Source organism: Macaca nemestrina, chromosome 1, assembly GCF_043159975.1.
Source record: "Macaca nemestrina isolate mMacNem1 chromosome 1, mMacNem.hap1, whole genome shotgun sequence".
Lineage (NCBI taxonomy): Eukaryota > Metazoa > Chordata > Mammalia > Primates > Cercopithecidae > Macaca > Macaca nemestrina.
The window spans coordinates 226,094,218-226,109,484 of NC_092125.1; the positions used below are offsets into that span (position 1 = coordinate 226,094,218).

Consider the following 15,267-nt stretch of genomic DNA (forward strand, 5'->3'; position numbering starts at 1 on the left):
CTCACTGTCCCTCCCACGCCGCAGGCCCAGTCGAGAGAGGCTCCCTTCTCCCCCTCCAGGGCTTCCTCGGCCCACACGGCCAGCGGCGGCCCGCGGAGAGGGAAAAACGCACAATCTTGCCCGGACCCTGAATGTATGGGAAATCCCGCGCGAGGCTCGATGTGCCCTCACTTCGGGCAGGAACGGCGTCCGAGGCCCAGGTGGCCGCGGGCTTCTGAGGAAAGCTCGGCGTTGAGAGGTTCCCGGGAGTGCCGCACGGCTCGGGCAGAGGAGCGGAGCTGCGGCCGCGGTCAACCCGGAGACGCCGCCCCGGACACAAAGCCGCCTCCCGGCAGCGCCGCGCTACGCCACGGTGGGCCCCGCGCAAACGCCTCGGCCGCGGCATCGCCCCTTTAAGCGGCGCGCGCCCTGATTGGCTGCGGGAGGAGGCGGGGTCGGCCGCGGCGACCTCACGGCCAGGGGCCTATGCTATATATAGAGGCGGCGGCGGCAGCCGCGGCGACGGCGGCCCATTGCGAGGCAGTTCGCTAGCGGGAGCGCGAGCCAGTGAGAGGCGCCTGCGCGATGTCCGGGCCCCTGAGCCCGCGGCGCTGAGCCAGCCGGGACGGACATGCGCGGGAGGGCGCCGCGGGGCAGCCGCCGCTCCTCCGGGGTAAGGGGCCTGGCGCACTGAGGGGGTGGGGAGGGCCACGCAGCGCTCGGTTCCCTCAGGGGCCCCCGCGCCGGGTGCTGGGATCCAGGCGGCTCCCCGACGCGAGGGCGGGGGCGTGGAGGGCGCGGGGAGGGTCACCGCGACGCGGAGTCTCTGGGACGGAGGGAGGGGCCGGCCGGTCGCTCGCGGGCTTCTCCTCATTGAGGTGTGGAGGGCGGGACCCTCCCCGGCGGCGCAGCCCGGGCCTGGGGACGCCGCGAGGTGCCGGCGCCCGCCTTCTTCTCCACGCCGGCCGTGGTCGCCGCGCGGCCCCTCGGCTGGCCGGGGCCATGCACCCGAGCGCCCGGGACACGTCCCCGCACACCGGGACCGCTGGAGCGGACGGGGCTTCGGGAGCGGCGAGCTTGAGAGTCCTAGTCCCGCCGCCTGCGCTTGCGGGGTGGCCCGGCGGGGATGAGCGTCTTCGGCGCTAGGGGCTTGTTTGATTTTTTTTTTTTTCGTTGTAAAAATCGGGGTTGCGTTGTCTTGTTGACACCGTGTGCCCGTAAATCCTGTCTTGAAAGCTGGGGTGGGAGGCTCGGTGATTGCTTGCGGTGGTTGGTACCGGTTCTCTTTGGCGGTCAGCCCCGGTCCCTCTGCCTCGTCTCCCAGCGACTATGGTAATGCCGAAATCAGTATTTAAAAATTCGTCTAAGCTGTTCTGAACTCTTCCTTCTCTCCTAGAAACGTGATTCTTTGCTCTGAATGTCTTAAGTACCGCTTTGAATGGAATGGGACTGCAGAATTAATGTGTTCAAGATGCGAATGCTTATTGGGAATTTGTGTATTTATATATACATCATAGCCCTGTACAAATTAGATGACTCCTTAACCGTGAATGGTGCTGTATTGGTGCTTGCTACGTCTTTATTAGGATTTCATCATTGCTTGAAAGAAACCAGTCTCTTACCTGATAAAAATATGAATAGATTGTTAGTCATAAACTTAAGTCAGAATGGAGGCTGTAGCTTTAAAAGAGATGTGTTGGTGACTTGAGGTACACCTGCAACACAGGTAGGGCAAGACTGGTTTCTAGGCAACTGTCAGGGTTGAAGAGAGGTGAGGTTAAAATGCCGTTTTTTTTCCCGTCCAGAACAAATGTTCAACCTTTTATAAATGTGTAAGAATGCAATGGGTACGCATTTGTTGAGACTGAACACCCAAGTTCACTGTACCTATTTTTTTAACTGCATTTCTTTTCTTACGTTTCTGTAATTACAATATACAGTTTTAAGTGAAATTTTATTTGAACAGAAACCAAAGACAGGCTAGGTATCCGCAAATGACCAAATTTTGCAAAGACCAAAATAAAAGAAGCTGGTTTCTTGCTAACATGCTGGCTGTAATTGGTTACCAATATGTTATCAAGCAAGCTCTTTTCCAGATATTAGCAAGTTTGAAGAAAAATAACAGAGGATTTAGCATGGACTTCAGAAACTATTTGTCATTCCCTTCACTTCAAGCAGAGGTTTATTTTCACCTGTGTGTTCCAGGTGACACTCGATAATAAGTGATAGAGGTCTTGGACTAACGATTTATAACCTGACAGATATATTAGATTGTAAACTCCTTAAGGGTAGGCACTCTGCCTTGTATAGCTTCTACCTTATGCAGCCTTGCACATAGTTGATGTTGATAAATCGTTGCATGAAAGCATGTTTTACCTTTTAAGGCTCAGCAGGACTGGACCAGTCATTGATAAGGGTTGGAAAGCAAATCTGTTTAATTTTTTTTTTATTGTTATGAAATGTCTGAATTATTCATACTTTTCACAGGTAAAACTGTTGTTTCAATCATCGGTTTTCCTATTTGCAGTTCACAATAAATCCTGGTCACTCTAAGATTCAATTATGCTTGAGTTTTTGTATGAAAGTACCTCTTGACTGCTGCTTCTCAAAAGTTGAACTAGATAATACTTCCTTTCTGCTGAAACTAATGGTAGCTTTTCAAAGCAATTTGCCTAAATTACAGGCACAATCTAACATGCTTGAAACTGACCTGATTGTCTGCATACCATCAGATTGCTTTAGAAAGGAGCAGAGGAGGGGAAAGGAGGTGCCAAGGGTAATTCCAGGAATTTGAATGGCATAGGCTCCCTCTACCAGAGAAACAACTCTGCTCTTAATCTAAATACATTTGAATTGGTACCTCATCATCTGGATACATTTGGATACATTTAGCATCCTTGGCCGGTGTCTGGGTTTATAAAAGCTAATGAAGAACTCCCTTCATAAACGCAGTCCAGTTGTGGCATTCTGGCATTGTTCACACAGCATAAACATGTGCTTTGTAAAGGTAGATGAGGCGAATGAGTTTGAGGGTCCTAAATGTAAGTTACTAGTTTAACAATTAGTTTTAAGGTAGGGAAAAGTTAGGGATTCAGATTTCAGAAGGTGGCAGGGAGGATTCTGAGAATTGAAGTCTTTGTTGATACTGTAGTCCAATTCCTTACACCGTAAAATTGGGCGGTGTTACAGAAAGACCACTCTTCCAGGTCTCAATGAGTGTGTCCTTAAAATGTGGGGCTTTTGTCCAGGCTCAGTGGCTCATGCCTGTAATCTCAGCACTTTGGGAGGCCAAGGTGGGGCAGATGGCTTGAGCCCAGGAATATGAGACCAACCTGGGCAACATGGTAAAACCCTGTCACTACCAAAAAAAAAAAAAAAAAAAAAAAACACAAAAATTAGCTGGGTATGGTGGCTCATGTCTGTAGTCCCAGCTACTCAGGAGGCTGAGGTGGGAGGATTGCTTGAGCCTGGGAGGCAGAGGTTGCAGTAAGCCAAGGTCACATGACTGCACTACATCCTGGTGACAGAGTGAGACCCTGTCTTTAAAAGACAAAAAGAAACCAAAAAATGTGGGGCTTTGGCTACAGAAATGGAGCCCTTTTCAACCTGGAAACAATAGGAAGGTAAGGATTGGAGGACATTGTCCAAAAGCTCTTATTCAATACCCCAGATGTGAAATGGACTAATTACAGATTGTTTTTTAAACAACTATTCGCTCAGTAGAATTGTCTTCTGACTCTTATCAGGGCTGCCTCTTTTTCAGCCTTTAGATTTCCATTGTAAAAGTCACCTACTCAGAGAGGCCTTCCCAAACCACCTGTGTAAATATATGTTCCTATGCCGCCTCATCCTATTGCTGTATCTGCTTGTTTCCTTGGAAGGTACCTCCATCTAAAATTGTTTGCTTGCTTGTCTATTCTCTTCCTCCCTCATTAGATGGAAGGCTTCTTCAGGCAGCAACCATATCTCTTTCACCTCACATGGTATCTAATCCAGAATAAGCACTTGATAAATATTTGTGAAAAGAATTAATCCTTGCCCTCTAAGAATTTTTGAGCTGAATGAGCACTATGAGTTGAGTTTCTGTTCCTGCCTCTGCTGTTGACCAGCACTTAAGTCTTGAGCATTTAACTTAACAGTCTTTTGCTTCAGTTTCTCCATTTATAAACAAGAATGTCACAAGGAGAAGTGAGGTTGTTGCCTAAAATGAAGATACTATAGAGCAGAGAGGTAGTGAAAGTGTGGGGAAAATGCTGGAATATAGGACAGAAGAGCCATGATAGCCTTTTTGCTTATAGCAAGATATTTAACCTCACTTTGTTTCCTCATCTGCAAAATGGAGATTATAATCCCTGCCTCTTCTTACAGGGATGTTGTGGGGATCAAGTGAGATAATGTGTAAGAAGGTGCTTTGTAACGTGTAGAGTGCTTTACAAATATAAGGTATTCTATTATTAAATTCTGGATTTTACAATACAGTGTGATTATAATGCCATCATTGGGATCCATACTGTGAAAGTGTATTAAAAGGAGGCCCGTTGGGTATATGTAGTAACCCCTTATTACGAGTAAAAACAAGACTTGTGTTATATGAAATAACCGTGTCATAAAGAGTTCTATTATGGTGGGGCATCAGTGTATCATTAAAGATTGAGGGCTTCAAAATAATTGTTTGAAGTGGTAAAAGAATGTCAAACTGATGCCTTAACCCACCCTTTTTAGAGGATACATAGGCCAGATCTACAATTAATAACTTTTAATAGGAGAATTTGAGGGAGTTGAAGTAAAACAGGAACTTTCATAGGCTACAGGTTACCCAAGAAAAACTATTTATTACCAGTAAATCCAAAAAAAGGTATCTGTGCTACCCTTAAAAGTTGAGCATTATACTCAGTTGGATCCTATTTCGCCGGTTTAAAAAGCTGTAGGGACTGGAAGAGGCAGTGTGGTGTGTTGGTGAAGGGCCTGGACACTGAAGCCGGGCTGTCTGGTTGAAGTCCTGGCCCCATTGCTCACCAGGTTTGACCTTGAGCAAGTTATTTAACTCTGTGCCTCAAGTAAGTGAGAGTAATCATAGTAGCCCACCTTACAGCATTGTAGAGGATTAAATAAGTTAATACACACAAAGCACTTAGAACCATGCTTGCCTGGCAGTTGTATGTCCAGTGAATGTTGTTATTAATGGTTTTATATTAATTGTAACAATCTGGAGTTACCATTGGATAACTTAAATGCTTGTTAAATAAATTTGAAGTTTTAAAGACTTGCGTCCCATCATTAGACCATTGTGCTCGTTGTCTTTAGATTAGAATTTGCTTTTATAATAAAAAATAATCTATTGTGTATATGTCAAAAAAATAATATTTTTCTCCCCTCTGTGTGTATATATAGTTACTGATTGTGCTACTCTGTAGGAAAAATACAAAAGACAAAAGAATATATTCCTGCTATTCTACTTTTCTGCTGTCACACTCAAATTGTGTAGGAGGCTGAAGGGGGTGGAAAGACTGGATTATGGTAGTTGAGGGAATGGGCTTTTTGTTAATTTAGCTTTTTTTAAAATAGTTAGAAAGCATTCTGAATTATTGAATAAATTATGTCATTTATTTTTTATTTGACAGTTTGAAGATAAATTATTTTCTCTGTTGCCTCTTATTTCACCACCTACAAATGGTCCATTATGTTCTGGACACGTTTAAGAGCCTCTGAGGAATGGAGCTGCAAACACAGACACAAATGTTCATCTTTGCCACACTGAACTACATTTTCATATTTACTGAAGCCATCAAGCTTTTCTTGAATTCATGCAGGAGTATTTTAATTACATTAAAATATGACCTTATTTTGAAAGTCATCTATGTTTTTAATTTAAAGGCTATTACTCTTTACCATTTACCATGGTAGAGAGTACAACTAAGGAAGTTTTCTTAACTTGCCTCCCTCTTTCTTTTCCTACCCCTAAATCATAGGCTATTAAAATGAAATCTGGGGCGGGCGCGGTATCTCACGCCTGTAATCCCAGCACTTTGGGAGGCCAAGGCAAGCAGATCACCTGAGATCAGGAGTTTGAGACCAGCCTGACCAACATGGAGAAACCCTGTCTCTACTAAAAATACAAAAATTAGCCTGGTGTGTTGACGCATGCCTGTAATCCCACCTACTTGAGAGGCTGAAGCAGGAGAATCACTTGAACCTGGGAGGCAGAGATTGTGGTGTGCACCACTGCACTCCAGCCTAGGTGACAAGAGCGAGACTCTGTCTAAAAAAAAAAAAAAAAAAAAAAATTAGTGGGTTTTTTTTTGTTAATTTCCTCACAGGTGATTATTTTAGACATTTTTAAAAATAAACATGCAGAGATTGGTCTATTTGGGGAGGATCTAAAATCATGGAGTTTGTCATATTCCTAAATCAGTTTCTTTTTATAAATTTTGCCTCTAAATGTAGTTACCTTATTATCTTCCCTGGTTATGGAAGTACTTAATGTAGGTGATTCTTAAATGGAACTGAAAAGACCATTTATCACCCTGAATAAACAGAAATCAGGTTCTAGAACCAGATTGAAAGGAGGAAATTACATCACACCCTTAAATAAGGAAGCACTGGGCAGAACTGGATGAGTTGTATGACAAAAATGTGCCCCTCCTCCTCCCATGGATGGCTTCTGAGATTTATTAATGAGATCTGGTGGCCAGGTAAGCAGATCTAGGTTACTGCCTTAAGGTAGCCTGCATTTCTTTCTTTTTCTTTCTTTTTTTTTTTTTTTTTAAGCAATTTCAAAGAGACTATCCTCAAGCTAAAGGCATGTGATTTCACCTTAATGAAGAAAGTGCAGTGTGCTTTTGGTGTAACTTTTTTAGCAAAATGAAAGTGACCTTAAATTTAGCAGTAAAAACACAGTCTAGAAGGAATAGTGTTTTAAGAGAAGGCAAAACACTGTTTTCAGAAAGTACCCCCCTCGTTGCTTCAAGTAAATATACTGTAACAGAAACCAGTTTAGAAAGCTACATTGTTAACCACTGAAGCTTATAATTTTTTACTCAGTCTACAAACTATCTACTTTGAATTCTGGAAATGAATTTCATAAAAATTCCTTCCTGTTACATATCCTAAGCTTGTTACATTATTACTGGGCAGTGGCCTCACTCCAGCACGCATTAAGTTTATCCTTACTGAGCTCTTCACTGACACACAGTGTATGTGAATCTTTCATGTCATTACTTTCTAAAAATGAGATGGATATTTTCTCAGTATCCATTTAATAAATAATAGACATGAATGATGCCAAGATTTACCGGGGGAAATCATAAATCGGACATCAGTTCTGTCCTGGATGATTTGAAGAGTGGAATGGGAATTGGGGCCCAGCACAGAATAACCCAAGAACAGAGCGCCCCTGCTCTGGTGTTTCATGAAGGGAGAGGCTTCATGGAGAAGGGAGGGTAGAGTTGACCTTAAAGGATAAATTGAATTCTGACAGATTTGGGGAAAATAGAAATGAGCTTGAAAATATAAATTAGGTTTATATTGTAGAGGCCTTAAATGCCAGGCTGAGGAGGTTTTATTTAGGAGCCTTTGAAGGTTTTTTGAGCAGCAGCAAATCTTAGTTTGAGCTGTTGTTAAGGAATATTGACCTGGTACTGGTGTATAGAATAGGTTGCATATTTCCAGACCCCAGGAAGAATGATGCCTGTGAATGGAAAGGTAAGATTTGAGAAATCATGTAAAAGTAGTCTGTGGAACTTGGCAATTGAATGTACATGGCCTCAGGTTAAAAATGGTGCCTTGAGAAGTGTGATCCTCTTAGACCCTGAACTGGTTTGAGTGGGGAATGGAATATGAAGTGAAAGGAGGAGTTTGGTTTGTAGAGTCTGAGATGCCAGAGGGCCATTCAAGTGGAAAGATAATCACCAGACAAGAGGAAATGCAAAGCTGAAGCTTGAGCCAGGCTGGAGTCATTGATTCAGGAGCTGTCTATGAGTTGAAGCTATACAAGTGGATTAATAAAAGGATAACCTCAAGAAGCAAATGATTTTAGGGCTTCTTTTTTTGTTGAATTTTAAAAAGAATCAAGTTATGTTAACAGGAAAAGGTGGTTCATGTCTGAAATTTGGTATTTAACTGCATTTTAGACCCACTAAAAAAGCTAAAAATAGTTGATGAAGTTTGGAGAAGTCATGCCTAAGGTTATTCGGGTCCTCGTCTAAACCATGCTGCCTGCATTCACGTTCGCTTTCCTATTTTTGGATTCCATGACATAATTCCATCTTGTACTTTTTAGATATTGATTTTCCCACATAGGTACATTTTTGCAATTGTTTTCCTCTAATGAGTTGTAAGACAGATAAGATGTGAAAAATTGCAGCATTAAACGTCACTTGGGAAGAGTTTGTTTCTTTTTAGCTTGAGGTTGGTAAAATGGATTTATTTACTCCCCCTCCTTCCATTTGCACTGAATACTAGAAGGTTTTTAGAGAGAGAGAGTTTCAGGTGGTTTCATACTCTCGGTTTACAATCTGAGGAACATTTTTTTTAAAAGCTTGCTTCCAAACCTGTAGCACATTGCCCTTTTTGAGTCTACGGTTTGAAGTTATTTTCCAAAAGAAGAGAACATGGCAGTTATATTGCCCCCCTCGTCTCCCATGCTAGCAAGTAGGAAGTTCGGACAGTTTCATAACATGGCCCATTCACAATTCCCCATTGAAATTTAGAGGCAGGTCACCTTCTATGAATACACAAAGACACTATTGTGGTCAGAAGTGAGCTGGCTTAGTGAACACAATTCTTTTTATACTAAAAAAATTTTTTTCTTAAGAAAGCTAACAAGTAGGTGATGGAAACAATGAATAAAAAATAACTTTTTCTAGAACGTATAAATAATTTTAAGCGACCATTGAAATGTAAGTTTAGAATTCCAAGGCAATTTCTGCAGAGGCGATAGTTACACAATCATTCTGTTGAAAGCTAAGATGTAGATGGCATTAGGAGGCTGACACACAGTAATTACTAGTAGTACTTGTTGGCTTGCAGACAGGTGGGGGTTGGGCCTCCAGAATCCCCTGCAGCATTTTCCTGTAATCGGGATGAGCGATCTTCAAACGTGTGCTTTCAAACTACTTAAATACCATATTCTTCTTCCTATCTTGCCTTTCATTTTTATATTACCACAGATACTTTTCTCATAGTCTTGCCAGTGCTTGTAGAATGCTTAGAAAAAGCTTGATAAACCACTGGGCTAAGTACACAGAGGGAGAGGTTGGAATATTTTAAAATTGGTTTTTAAATTTTTTATAGCTTGATGGTAGATACACATTTGCTTCATTTAAGTAATCTGAAAAACCGATCCTCAAAAGACTTCTCAATAATTTAGAATTCTTAAATGACAGAATGTTTTCTTTATCATATATTTGAGAGACTGATTTAAAGAAAAATAATGCTTGACTATCTGAAATAATATTTTAACCCTATCATAAAATCTCTGCCAGATAGAACAGCTGACTGGAAGGGTAAAATACAGAGAGCCAGTCATTGGATCCCCTTCTCTACTTTGTTACTGAGACCTTGAACCTGTAGAGCATTACTCTCACTGTGTTCCTTTCTAATGGGAAAATAATAATGGACACTTGCAGAGTATTTTTTAAAGGTTTTTAGCTTTAAAAAACCCCTGTGCCTCACACAATGTGTATATTGAGTTGATACTGATTATGATAATTAGATGGTATTATACAATCATTCATTCAACAAACATTCACTTACTGAGCACCTACTACTGTTCCAGGTACTGATCGTTAAAAGGTGATTGAGACACAGCCTCTGTCCTGAGCTTACAGTCTAGTAGGAGGTGACAGATTTGTAAATAATAGATTTGAAGTTACTGAGCAAAAAAAAAAACAAAAACCTGTGTACCTCTCCCCCACAGCAAATGTGTCACAGTCATCTTCAGTCCTTCGCACAGTGCCCAGCACACAGCTGTGCAGATACTGTTTGCACTAATCCCTTACTAATATTTAGTAAGAGAATGAGATCGTGTTAAAGAGTGTACATGTACATGCCCCAAAAGGGGTCAGTGTTACACAGATAATTGACAGATAATATCCTGGTGCCTAAGGAAAAAAACCTAAACTTACCATAAGTAAACTTGGCTATCTGAAGACAGCAGAGATTGATGCCGACTAACACTTACATAACGAATAATAAAAAAGGAAAATGAAAAGGGGGCTGTAGGGACTCCAGACCTGTAACATCTGACAAGGGGGATTGGGAGTCCTAAAGCTGAGAAACTAATTTAAGAAAAATGTACTTAGCCTTTGTTATCCATGCCTTGCAGCTAAGCAAGATGTGAGTTACTGAGTATTTCACAAAGGAGAATGTAAAGAATGTACCTTTAAGTTTGTCTTTAAAAGGGAGGGAGGAAGCTGTCCCAGGCTTTTACTGAAGCTCGTAATCTTGCAGAACTTGATTTTTACAGGATAATGGAAATTAGTATCTTCATATATTACTGTTTGTTCCTTGAATAAGTAGTAACTGGAGAATTTGTCTTCCCATGGCCAACCCTGAAATACAAAATCCAAATAAATGCTAGACCCTGGGGTGGTCAGGTGCCAATACTGTAGAAACTCTTACTTAGTTTCAGCATTGGGTTTTAGTGAATATTCGTTCTGTGGCATAAAATACAATTACTTTTTTAGCTTGGGAAAAATAAGCGGGATTCACTGGTGCTTCATGCCCAGTGCAGCCGTAACTTAGAAGGCTGGTTTAATAGGTCAAGGGAGGGTCTGTGTGCATTGCCAAGTGAGTGTGATTTGTTGTGCAACTATCAGGCTCTGCAGTAGGAGGTCTGCTTTTGCTGGCAATAGATTATTTCTCATTTCACTAAAATATTTCATGTCTTTTGGATTAGCACTTACACAAAAAATCATTTTTAGCGTTTACATGTAAGTATCCTCATGAGACATAAGAATTAGTTCAGTAAGAATTAAGTGAAAGTCCACAACTAATTTTTTCTATTCAGCATCCCCCCCCCCCCAAAATTCTGTCATAATATGCTTTGCTGTAATTTATCCTAATGGAGGTATTTCTGAATTGTTTTCTTTATTATCTCATCTCTTCTGCCCCCTAGGGAATGAAAGCTACTGGTTGATTTTAAAATGCCTGGGCCTCACAGGTTTGGAGATGTCCCAGAATAAGGCACAATGTCAATAGCAGGAGTTGCTGCTCAGGAGATCAGAGTCCCATTAAAAACTGGATTTCTACATAATGGCCGAGCCATGGGGAATATGAGGAAGACCTGCTGGAGCAGTCGCAGTGAGTTTAAAAAGTAAGTAGAGGATATAATGCTGCTGTAATCTGGATAAATAAGCGACACTAAAATGAGAGAGGCTTTGATTGCTCTTTGTTTATGACCAAGGTATCTTCCTCTCCTTTCAGCAACTTTTTAAATATTGACCCGATAACCATGGCCTACAGTCTGAACTCTTCTGCTCAGGAGCGCCTAATACCACTTGGTATGTATTCTGAAAATCTGATCACAGTAAGCATTTGAGAAGATCAGTCTGGATTCAGGTTAGCTTGTCCTCCAGCATTATTTTTTAAATGAGGAAACCCGAACTATTTCCAACAATAGCCTGACCCCTAGTGGCAACAGATTCAGAAGATAACTGTGTTTTTCTCAAGCTATTGTACTCCACTGCCTTCATTCTGAGTGACTGAGTCCTAAGTAGGACTGGTCGTGGACATGTGATCTTCCAAAATCAAGAATTAGTTCTCATTCCAGCTCTGATGCATACTTTACTTCATGAAACCTTAGGCAAGATCTCCTACCTTTCTTACTAATATTGAATGCATGTTTGACAGTAATAGATGAAAATAGTATAAATGTTCCTCAAAACTTAGAAAATAGTATTTTTAATGTGAATATTTTGTTCCTTGTATCTTTGTCAAGAGCTGTGTGTGAACTGAACACATTGCAAGCAAGTCCATTCACTCACGATATTATGATGTGCTAGCAATAAGGACTTTGTCTTATCTCATTGGTACCCTGCGTGCCTAGTATGGCCGCATGTCTTAAATGGCAAGGCTGGTGCAGTATGGTATTCATGTAAATTATATGCTGTTCATCTTCCGCGAATTTTGCACACGTCACAGAACTTGCCTGTGATGTGTGGGTGTGCACTGTGCACATGTCCAAGAGAGATAGAGGAGATAGTTTGTTCTTTGAACCACACCATATGCGTTAACAATCTTCTGCTCTCTAATTACACCTGTGGTTGTTGCATGGGTGTTCAGGGTGACAACAGCCACTCAGGAAGAAAGCTGGGGAAGCATAGGTCGCGGGGGTGCTCTCTCCCTCACACAGGTGGAGAGAGGATTGTTGATCTTTTACTAATATCTCTTGTTCATTCCAGGGCACACTTCCAAATCTGCTCCGATGAATGGCCACTGCTTTGCAGAAAATGGTCCATCTCAAAAGTCCAGCTTGCCTCCTCTTCTTATTCCCCCAAGTGAAAACTTGGGACCACCTGAAGAGGATCAAGTTGTATGTGGTTTTAAGAAACTCACAGTGAACGGGGTTTGTGCTTCCACTCCTCCACTGACACCCATAAAAAACTCCCCTTCCCTTTTCCCCTGTGCCCCTCTTTGTGAAAGGGGTTCTAGGCCTCTTCCACCGTTGCCAATCTCTGAAGCCCTCTCTCTGGATGACACAGACTGTGAGGTGGAATTCCTAACTAGCTCAGATACAGACTTCCTTTTAGAAGACTCTACACTTTCTGATTTCAAATATGATGTTCCTGGCAGGCGAAGCTTCCGTGGGTGTGGACAAATCAACTATGCATATTTTGATACCCCAGCTGTTTCTGCAGCAGATCTCAGCTATGTGTCTGACCAAAATGGAGGTGTCCCAGATCCAAATCCTCCTCCACCTCAGACCCACCGAAGATTAAGAAGGTCTCATTCGGGACCAGCTGGCTCCTTTCACAAGCCAGCCATAAGGATATCCAACTGTTGTATACACAGAGCTTCTCCTAACTCCGATGAAGACAAACCTGAGATTCCCCCCAGAGTTCCCATACCTCCTAGGCCGGTAAAGCCAGATTATAGAAGATGGTCAGCAGAAGTTACTTCGAGCACCTATAGTGATGAAGACAGGCCTCCCAAAGTACCGCCAAGAGAACCTTTGTCACCGAGTAACTCGCGCACACCGAGTCCCAAAAGCCTTCCGTCTTACCTCAATGGGGTCATGCCCCCAACACAGAGCTTTGCCCCTGATCCCAAGTATGTCAGCAGCAAAGCACTGCAAAGACAGAACAGCGAAGGATCTGCCAATAAGGTTCCTTGCATTCTGCCCATTATTGAAAATGGGAAGAAGGTTAGTTCAACCCATTATTACCTACTACCTGAACGACCACCATACTTGGACAAATATGAAAAATTTTTTAGGGAAGCGGAAGAAACAACTGCAAGCGCCCAAATCCAGCCATTACCTGCTGACTGCGGCATATCTTCAGCCACAGAAAAGCCAGACTCAAAAACAAAAGTGGATCTGGGTGGCCACGTGAAGCGTAAACATTTATCCTATGTGGTTTCTCCTTAGACCTTGGGGTCGTGGTTCAGCAGAGGTTATGTAGGAGCAAATGGTTCTCAATTTTCCAGTTTGATTGAAGTGCACAGAAAAATCCCTTAGATTGCAAAATAAAATAGTTGAACTCTCTGTCTTCATGCGGAAGGTTTAGAGCAGTTGTGAGATGCTGTTATGCTGAGAACCCCTGATTTTGTTAGTGTTGGAAAAAAGTCTTTCAAGTCTATAATTTAAAGATGTGATGGTGGGGAGGGGAGGATGGGGAAGCTTTTTATATATGCATACATTACATACCTATATATAAACTTGTGGTATAACCATAGACCATAGCTGCAGGTTAACCAATTAGTTACTATCTTAGAGTAATATATATTCAGAATAATAAACTCAAGCTGGAGAAATGAGTCCTGATAGACTGAAAATTGAGCAAATAAATGGAAGAAGATACAGTATTGTTTAGATCAGAATCATTTAAAAATATTTTTGTTTAGTAAGTGAAGATTTCTGGCTTTTAGGCCTTTTCTATTTTGTTTCATTTATTTTTGCAGGCAGTCTTTTCCATGGAGGGCAGAGTATCCATTCTTTACCATGGGTGTACCTACTTAGGTTAAAAATCATCCCAAGGCCTCATACTTCCAGGTTTCATGTTGTGTCTTGTTGAGGGAGGGAGAGCAGTTTACTTGGCAACCATATTGTCACCTGTACATGTAACACATCTTGAAAAATAAAACGATAATAGAACTAGTGACTAATTCTCCCTTACAGCTCCTGCTTGGTCCCACCCACTGAAGTAGCTCGTCGCAGTGCGGGCCGTATTAGAGGCAGTGGGGTACGTTAGACTCAAATGGGATAGTATACTAGGTGCCAGTGTTAGGATGTCAGTTTTACAAAATAATGAAGCGATTAGCTATGTGATTGAGAGTTATTGTTTGGGGATGTGTGTTGTGGTTTTGCTTTTGTTTTTTTAGACTGTATTAATAAACAAATACAACACAAGCTGGTCTTGTGTTGCTGGTTCCTATTCAGTATTTCCTGGGGATTGTTTGCTTTTTAAGTAAAACACTTCTGACCCATAGCGCAGTATGTCTGAATTCCAGAGGTCACATCAGCATCTTTCTGCTTTGAAAACTCTCACAGCTGGCTGCTTCACTTAGATGCAGTGAGACACATAGTTTGTGTTCCGATTTTCACATCCTTCCATGTATTTATCTTGAAGAGATAAGCACAGAGGAGAAGGTGCTCACTAACAGAGGTACATTACTGCAATGTTCTCTTAACAGTTAAACAAGCTGTTTACAGTTTAAACTGCTGAATATTATTTGAGCTATTTAAAGCTTATTATATTTTAGTATGAACTAAATGAAGGTTAAAACGTGCTTAAGAAAAATGCACTGATTTCTGCATTATGTGTACAGTATTGGACAAAGGATTTTATTCATTTTGTTGCATTATTTTGAATATTGTCTTTTCATTTTAATAAAGTTATAATACTTATTTATGATACCATTAGTAATGTTTCTTGCCTAAACTCTATTTATAAAGTGTATGAAGCAATTTGACAGCATTATTATTTTTAAGCACAAGCTAAGATTCTTTGAAGTTTAATGTATTCTTGAAACTCTTATTCTTTAGAATGAAATATAATTTGTGCAATCTTTTTCACATATTATGAAAGTATACAGTGGAATTGAGCTGTTTGTTTTTACCTTTAACAA

General features: G+C 41.5%; 1 protein-coding gene across 1 annotated transcript; it reads left to right on the plus strand.

The window, feature by feature from the left end:
- Window positions 1-498: 498 nt before the first annotated feature.
- On the plus strand, window positions 499-15,053 carry LOC105479267 (ERBB receptor feedback inhibitor 1). Its single transcript, XM_011737205.3, has 4 exons — window positions 499-652; window positions 11,096-11,293; window positions 11,404-11,480; window positions 12,381-15,053. The coding sequence occupies exons 2-4, from the start codon at window positions 11,169-11,171 to the stop codon at window positions 13,565-13,567; spliced, it is 1,389 nt and encodes a 462-aa protein (XP_011735507.1). The 5' UTR covers window positions 499-652; window positions 11,096-11,168; the 3' UTR covers window positions 13,568-15,053.
- The last annotated feature ends 214 nt before the right edge of the window (window positions 15,054-15,267 follow it).